The sequence below is a fragment of the Dendrobates tinctorius genome, unplaced genomic scaffold (assembly GCF_039654945.1).
Source record: "Dendrobates tinctorius isolate UK_male_01 unplaced genomic scaffold, ASM3965494v1 ptg000059l, whole genome shotgun sequence".
NCBI classification, from domain to species: Eukaryota; Metazoa; Chordata; class Amphibia; order Anura; family Dendrobatidae; genus Dendrobates; species Dendrobates tinctorius.
The window spans coordinates 20,378,021-20,387,069 of NW_027361727.1; the positions used below are offsets into that span (position 1 = coordinate 20,378,021).

At 42.8% G+C, this 9,049-nt stretch overlaps 1 protein-coding gene across 4 annotated transcripts in view; it reads left to right on the top strand.

Annotated features, from left to right (window-relative positions):
• NAP1L4 (nucleosome assembly protein 1 like 4) overlaps positions 1-3,435 on the top strand; it is a 39,518-nt gene extending 36,083 nt beyond the window's left edge. For 2 of the 4 annotated variants that reach the window (XM_073578539.1, XM_073578537.1), the window contains one exon: positions 919-3,435. Coding sequence is in view for 2 of the 4 variants with exons in the window: in XM_073578537.1 (XP_073434638.1) it covers positions 919-960 (42 nt within the window). In the remaining 2 variants the exon portion in view is untranslated. The remainder of the gene's footprint in view (positions 1-918) is intronic. The other 2 variants (XM_073578541.1, XM_073578538.1) reach the window with 1 other exon arrangement.
• The last annotated feature ends 5,614 nt before the right edge of the window (positions 3,436-9,049 follow it).

Genomic DNA, 9,049 nt, shown 5'->3' on the forward strand with positions numbered 1-9,049 from the left:
ATGTAGTATGTAGCATGCATGTAGTATGTATGTAGCATGCCTGTAGCATGCATGTAGCATGCATGTAGCATGCAGTATATATGTAGTATAAATGTAGCATGTAATTATTTTTTTTTTTTTTTTTTTACATTCAACACATTAGCCGGATGATGGGACTACTACTGTCCCATCATTGGCTAATGTGTCAATCACTGTCATGGTAGCAGGCATCGCCCGATGGGACTTGTAGTCCCATCGGACGATGCCTGCACAGCCCCCCGGCAGGCCGCCACAGCCCACCGGAGCCTGCACAGACCCCCTGGCAGGCCGGCACAGCCCCCCGAAAGGCCCGTACAGACCCCAGAGAGGCTGTACAAGGGAAAAACAGGATTTTTCTTATTCCGATACCGGAAGTCCCATAGACTTGAATGGGATTTCCGGTATCGGAATCGGCGATACCGATACTTTTTTTTTTAAGATCGGCCGATCCATTCCGATCCGATACTTTGAAGTATCGGACGGTATCGCTCAACTCTATTTGTGTATTATGACGCACACTTCTGCAGTAAAAACACAGCATCTTCATTACGTGTGAACACTGCGTCATATAGAGGGGGTACATGGTGCAAAGTTTCCAAGGATTGACCTGTGACTTCCTGACACTTTTTTTTACTTATCCTGCATCTTAATTTCAATGTGTAAAAAGAAAGAGGAAAAAAACTTACCGTGCAAGTAGATTACTATTGAATACATTTGCCTTTTAGAATGTCTATTGCTTTTCTCAGTTATTAGGAGGTGGAAATCATGTCTATACACCCCCACACATGTGGTATCGGTGCCCCCCTTTATTCTGAATAGAGATGCTCCTGTCTCTAGATTTAATCTTTGACATTTGTATCTCTACCTAATCGCTGCCCCTATTTCTCAATTTCCATCCAGCAGAAAGAAGCCGTCCAGCCTGCTGAGTGCAAACAGCAGTGACCAGAGAAGACGGATGCTTTTCTAGAGGAAACCTTTCCAAATATTCAGGATTCTACTGTGCTGCAGCATATTTTTACGTCAAGGCTTCACTTTTCTATGCATGATCTTCCATATTTTTTTTTTTTATATATTTTTTTTTTTTTCTTCTCACCACTTTTTTTTTTTTTTTTCCTGATATCTTCAAATGATTTTAGAACTTTTGGATTCAGGAGGAGCAGAAGCACAGTCTAAGTCTAAACGTGGTGGGTTTTTTTTTTGTTTAGTTTTTCTTTTTTTCCCTTTGGATACACAGCTACCTTATGAACTAACCAAATGATAAAAAGGCAAAAAAAAAAGTTAGTGTTAAATTGTTTCCAGCACTGTTCTGCAACATAATGGCTTTGCACCCGTTCAGACTGTTCATATTGTGTCAGGGCTTGTTGGGAGTTGTAGTTTTCACATGTTTCAGACCATCAACTTAGTGTTCACTCAGTGATCTTGCAGAGAAAAATCCTTTTTGGCTTTTTTCTTTCCTATTTTCTTCACTGGTTCTGTGGTTTTGGACATTTACACTTTCTCCTTACTATGCAAATAACCAGCTTCTTCTAATTGAGGGCAAGTGGCGGTCATTTACATAACCAAGAGAGGGTCCTATAATCTTACCCAGGAGTAATGGTGGGATGTTTAAAGGGGTATAGTGGAGCCACTCACTACTTTGTCAGTAGGTAAGTGGCACTGTTAAGTGTGCAGATGCATGCATCAACTAATAACCGCCCTACGTCATCAACAGTGTGTCTCATCATGACCGTTGGTTCCTAAAAGGGTGGCGTGTACTGCCTCTTGGCCAAAATAGAACTTGATTACCTTTTCTTTTGGACACATCATTGGAACAAAGCGTCGTTATCACTGCTGTATTTTCAATGACGGCATGTTCCTGTGCTGAGCACATCCATGTCAGCGCGTGGCTAAATCCAACTTACTCAAAAAATGGTGTCCTCAATGGAGGGTAAATAAGGACACAAATTAAAAACAAAATGTCTGAACGTTGAAACCTTTACGTCTCAAGATATTCTAATTATTTAAGTTGTACAGTGTATTTAAGATGCAATAAAATACGGAATGGCTGAGCCTGCTGCATATGGATAGATATATATATCTATATATATATATAGCTATAATATATATATATATATATATATATATATATATATATATATATATATATATATATATATAGCACTGTTGCTCAATGATGGCCTCTCCAGGCTGCATTTTGCCTGACCTAGTTTGGGGATTTTGCACTTTCACTTGGGTTTCCAGACCATTTTATCCCAGTCCATGAAACAGAACCACTTTCTGTCTAGGGGTTGTGTCAGGGATTGCAAGCGGATGAAAAATGAGGCGCAATACCAGACATGGCCCAATAAACCGAAGTGGTACTGTTTAAGGCCAGTTTCACACGTCAGTGTCTCCGGTACTTGTGACAGTTTTCTCACGTACGGGTGCAGATGTCAGCGTGTTTTCACGGTCTGTGTGCAAAATACACTGACATGTCCGTTTTTGTGCAACAGCACGGATCACACTGGCCCATACAAGTCAATGGGTCCGTGTAAACACGTACCGCACATGTATGGCGTCCGTGTGCGTTTAGGAGTCATAGGGTTAATATTGAAACCAATTATTTCACTACACTGACAGCATACGGATTTCACACGGATGGTACATACGGATAGCATACGGATGGCCTACGAATCCACACGGATAGCTCTGGTACCGGTTCTTCCGGTACCGGAATTATCTGGACGTGTGAAACCGCTCTAAGGAGAAGTGGATCCTTTTTTATTATTCAGGGCAACCCACTTCAACTCGTGCAGCTCAGGTCAAGCTAAAACTTAGGCGGTCGTGTGAAATGGACTGTCTTGCTTATACCAGAGTCAGGTCTGTGCTGTTGTACAATGGCTGGGGGTGAGGAGGACAATGCAACCAACTGCGAACTAAACAGTGATGCTTAACACTTTCCGGGCCTGTAAAAGATGCCTAGAAAGAGTTGAAACGGGTGCACAGTTCCCTGGACAACTTTTGGTGCCAATTGAAGGTCTTGAATGATGGGTCACTCGGCCCCAGTGCAATCCCCTGTGTGATTTATTGGCTGTAGGACACTGATGATCAATAACTCATATTTAGCTTTGGAGTTCCTCTCTGGGTGCGGTTCTACTTTATCATACACTGTTGGGTTCTCATCTGTATGAGTAATGGCTCCACCGAGGGGCATTGTCTTCAACCTCTTATAAACTGATGCTTCCAGTACGCTGTTTAAATTATATATTTTTTTTTTTTTGCGGGCTTCATTATTTATTGATCCGTCAGTTACATCTTTTTGTGTTTTATAGGATTTCTCCTTTGTTTTTTGTTTTTTTTTTTGTTTTGTTTTTTTTTGTTGTTTTTCATGGACAACGTCAATATTAATAAAGCAAAAATGAGAAATGTCTGAACAATCATGTGGGTCTTGAGCTTTATTTTTAATTAAATTCTAGAATGTAAGATGAAACGAGGATATTGAGTATCGGCAATTTTTTCTTTAAAGGGGCAGATCTCGGGAGGGTGGAGTGGATAGATGTGGGTAGATCTTTCCCCTGCAGTGACCACTATAGTGATGTCAAAATTGAAGTGTTTGTTGGAGAACATGATCAATATCTAGGTCAGGAACAAGAGTATGGCAACCCTAAATTAAAATAAATCACAAAAGACTAAATATATTCAGGAGGTGGTGTACTCTAAACTTAATCCACTACAAGAAACACCTACAGAGTAGCCATAAACCACCAGTAAGGTTAAAACATGGTTTATTGAAAAAAAGTTATAAAAATTACTAATTATATGGATATGGGCCCATAAAGGAGGAAAATAAATGGGGAGCATCAAAACCCTATACACAATGCAACACTCAGCAAAAAACACCCATTGAAACAGCATGTGACGACCCCCCCCACCTTGAGCACACCACTCTGCCTCGGCACGCGTCTCGTGTAGAAGTTATGTTTGGCTTATACTGTTCATATAGGTGTTTTGCTGAGTTGCATTGGATTTTGATGTACCCCATTTCTCTTCCTACTTTATGAACCCATATGCATATAATGGTAATTTTTATTATAGTTTTTCAGTAAACTTTTAAAACCTTACTGGTGGTTTATGGCTACTCTGGTCTTTATTGTAGTATACATGTATAATGTGTTAGATGACAGGTGTGTGGGGGGTGGGTTCTCCTGTATGACCCCAATACTTTTTTTTTTTTTTTTTTCCCTCCTGTTCTCGCCCCCCCCCCCCTTTTTTTTTTTTTTTTTTTTTTTTCTGTCCAAAGCAGAAATTCCAAACTTGTGCAGCATCTGTTGCTGCAGCTTTACATTGTGGACATCCCCGCTGTGTAAGTATACATATGGGTCTGTACTGTCTCACCATGAAGCCTCTTTCAGTTTATACTGCTGGTCAATTTCCGCTGTGAATTATCTTTGCATAACTTGACACAACTTTTTGACAGTGTAGACCCAAACGTGCAGCTTCAGTTAGAGGCACTAGATGGCGCTGCATACATGTAAATTTTGCCCTGGCATGTGGATGATCAGTGTCCCCAGGAACTTACAATCTGTCTGATATGATTCTCCCTTTTGTGTAATAAGGGGGCTACACACATAGTGAGATCGCTAGCAATATGTCTAAAGCGTCACCGATTTTGTGACACAGCAGCGATATTGCTCGTGATAACGCTACATGTGATACCTCCGACCGGCTCCCCTGCTGGCTATCGCTGATCGCGTGAGAACGTCCTGGGCCGTTTCTCGTTGGCGGTTTCCTGCTGGCGCTGACGAGCGACGCGGGCAGAGGACGTCTTCATCGCCGCGTCTGACAGGTAAGTAACGACCGCTGCTGCATCGCTGGTGAGATCTGCCTGTGTGGCAGCTCACTAGCGACCATTTAGCGATGCACCAGCGATCCTGACCGGATCATATCGTTCTCGGGATCGCTGGTGCATCGCTAAGTGTAACGGGCCCATAGTCACTTAGACCAATAAAAAGCCTCGCGGATGCAATAAGCCAGGCAAATCGTTCCTCAGTTACTTTTGTTGCTCTTTCTATTATTGAATGTGAGGGTTTTTTTTTTTTTTTATCTTTAAGTAGCAAAAAGGGGAACTTTGTGGTCTGAAACCTTTTGGGGTCCACAGCAGGCAGCCATTTGCTAAATATTGCTTATTGATGAGACTGCTGACTCTTGCATTAAAACAGAGGGAAAATAATAGGAAGTAATTCAATAGTGCACCTATAGCTACCATTCAGGGGAGGTGAAAAGCTGGGTGACAACCCCTTTGGGCACAGTAAGGACTGGCAGTGGTAGTCACCAGTGATGGGTGTGTGTCACAAGAGGGGTGGACATTTGTATTTTGGGTCAATAAGTTTGGGGGTCATTGGTAATGGGAAGGCATCCCCCTATCTGTGGTCACACAAGGGTTCCGGAGCTTACCCTATAGGTAAGCTTTTTTCTAATGCCAGCGGTGCAGATGTCAGGACCCACACCTGCAGGAAAGTCTGTAATAGCTGGAGTGGTGGGTGGCGAAGAAAATATATATTGTTTTTTTCATGAATAGGACAGAACACTGATTGTACCTTCAGGTTATCCAGGGAGTGGAGCTCATTCATCTGGCTCCAGACAATGGATAAAGCTGGGGCTGAGCACTAATCCGAGAAAATCTGCGATAAACCGTACTGTAGCACAGGTGCATGCTGGCGGGCATTGTGATACTTGTAGTGCACGCCACATTCAGTGCTTAATAGAAGGTGGCGTGATGAGTCTCAGATGTGTGGCACATGGACATGGGGGGGATGCTGCTTGATGGGTGTAGATTCACAGGACTTAATTTGATAAAAGGGAGTGAGAGAAGTAACGTCCTGAAGTTCAGGGCCTAGTGGTAAGAAGCAGCACCATGAGGGGGTGCCAGCGTCCTGCCGTCAGACGGGGGTAGTGCTGCTGCTTCTTAGCACTAGAGCAGCTGTGCAGTAGATGAGAGAAAGCTGCGGCCTAAGGGTATGCTCACATCTGGAGCCTCTGGATGAAAACTGGAAATTGCAATTTTGAGGTGGAGGAAAACTATGCTGGAAAAATGAGTCTAAAAAGCACAATAGGGAAAAAAAAAAAAAAAATCTGTGTATAATGAAGAGGAAAAAGGCAGGAACACTCATTTAACTCGCCAGCATGCTACAGTTCATAATGGTCAGATCTCTGACCGTCATCAGTAATCTTATACCAAGTGGGCAAGGGTTGGTAGTCGGCGATCTCCAGGATCGGATAGTCCGGGAAGCTTCACTTTCCAGCGGTCGACCATCGCCTAGTGCTGCTCCTAATCCGCCCTTTAGAGGATTTGTTAGGTGTTTCTGTCTAATTCCAATTCATACTCCTAAACCTCCTTTTATGGATTTATGCTAATCTGTAAATTATCACTTATATTCGTTTCCACTGCAACCCACGAAAAGGGAACAGCGTGTGGCACAAGTTTCACCCTACACTAAAGGGTGTGCTACACCTGTTTGGACAACCCCTTTAAGAGCCTTCTCCAGCATGCTGTATTAATTTTTTGTGTCATTTTCCATTATCTGTCTGGATGCTAAAGCATTGTTCATACAGATCTTCCCTGTATATCAATAGAATTCCAGAAGTGCGGTATGTGATGACACCCAATATTCCACATAGTAGACTGCCACATCCACAGGCTAGGTGATGTGCAATATGTTGTTTGACATTTCAGGTTGCTCATTTCACAGTAAAAAAATATATATATATATGTATGTATACACACACCATCTACACTGCTCAAAAAAAATAAAGGGAACACTAAGATACCACATCGTAGATATCACTGAATGAAATATCGCAGCTGCAAATCTTTATTCATTACATAGTGGCATGCGTTGAGAACAAGAAAACAACATAAAAATGATCAATGTAAATCAAAATGAATATCCCATGGAGGTCTGGATTTGGAAGGATACTCAAAATCAAAGTGGAAAATCAAATTAGAGGCTGATCCAACTTCAGTGGAAATGCCTCAAGACAAGGAAATTGCTCAGTAGTGTGTATGGCCCCAACGTGCCTGTATGACCTCCCTACGACACCTGGGCATGCTCCTGATGAGTCGGAGGATGTTGTCATGAGGGATCTCCTCCAAGATCTGGACTAAAGCATCCGCCAACTCCTGGACAGTCTGTGGTGCAACGTGATGGTGGATGGAGCGAGACATGATGTCCCAGATGTGCTCAATCGGATTCAGGTCTGGGGTACGGGCGGGCCAGTCCATAGCTTCAATGCCTTCATCTTGCAAGAACTGCTGACACACTCCAGCCACATGAGGTCTGGCATTGTCCTGCATTAGTAGGAACCCAGGGACAACCGCACCAGCATATGGTCTCACAAGGGGTCTGAGGATCTCATCTCGGTACCTAATGGCAGTCAGGCTACCACTGGCGAGCACAAGGAGGGCTGTGCGGCCCTCCAAAGAAATGCCACCGCACAGCATTACTGACCAAATGCCAAACTGGTCATGCTGAGGGATGTTGCATGCAGCAGATCGCTCTCCACGGTGTCTCCAGACTCTCACCTCTGTCACGTGCTCAGTGTGAACCTGCTTTCATCTGTGAAGAGCACAGGGCACTAGTGGCGAATTTGCCAATCCTGTTGTTCTGTGGCAAATGCCAAGCGTCCTGCACGGTGTTGGGCTGTGAGCAAAACCCCCATCTGTGGACGTCAGGCCCTCAGACCAACCTCATGGAGTCGGTTTCTAACCGTTTGTGCAGACACATGCACAGTTGTGGCCTGCTGGAGGTCATTTTGCAGGGCTTTGGCAGTGTTCCTCTTGTTCCTCCTTGCACAAAGGCTGAGGTAGCGGTCCTTCTGCTCGGTTGATGCCCTCCTACAGCCCCCTCCACGTCTCCTGGTAGCGCCTCCAGCCTTTGGACACTACGCTGACAGACACAGCAAACCTACTTGCCACAGCTCGCATTGATGTGCCATCCTGGATGAGCTGCACTACCTGAGCCACTTGTGTGGGTTGTAGAGTCCGTCTCATGCTACCACGAGTGTGAAAGCACAACCAACATTCAAAAGTGACCAAAATATCAGCCAGAAAGCATTGGTACTGAGATGTGGTCTGTGGTCCCCACCTGCCGAACCACTCCTTTATTGAGGGTGTCTTGATAATTGCCAATAATTTCCATCTGTTGTTTATTCCATTTGCACAACAGCATGTGAAATTGTCAATCAGTGTTGCTTCCTAAGTGGTCAGTTTGATTTCACAGACGTTTGATTTACTTGGAGTTATATGCTGTTGTTTAAGTGTTCCCTTTATTTTTTTGAGCAGTGTGTGTATATATATATATATATATATATATATAAGTATATATAATGTACTGTATGTATGTACATATACACACACTGTTTTTAACTGTAGAGAGTAGCGTGACTGTTTCCTCCCCCCATCTGTGTCATGCAGACTGAACTTCAAACAAGCTCTGAAGACTTCAACTTCACCATGAACTGTAACCACCTCCTCAACATGACAGGAGAGGAGCTAATCCTCTACAACCAAGAAGGAAGGGAGTGCAGGGAAGACGTTACCTGCACATGACCGTAATAGCATAATGTAAAAGGTGCTCGCTAATTAAATATATGTACAAGAATATAATTACTATAACGCTGACCCTATGTACAAGAATATAACTATTATAATACTGCCACCTATATACAAGAATATAACTACTATAATCCTGTGCCCTATGTACAAGAATATAACTACTATAATACTACCCCTATGTACAAGAATATAACTACTATAATACTGCCCCTATATACAAGAATATAACTACTATAATACTACCCCTATGTACAAGAATATAACTATTATAATACTGCCCCCTATGTACAAGAATATAACTACTATAATACTGCTCCTATGTACAAGAATATAACTACTATAATACTACCCCTATGTACAAGAATATACTATAATACTGCCCCTATATACAAGAATATAACTACTATAATACTGCTCCTATGTACAAGAATATAACTA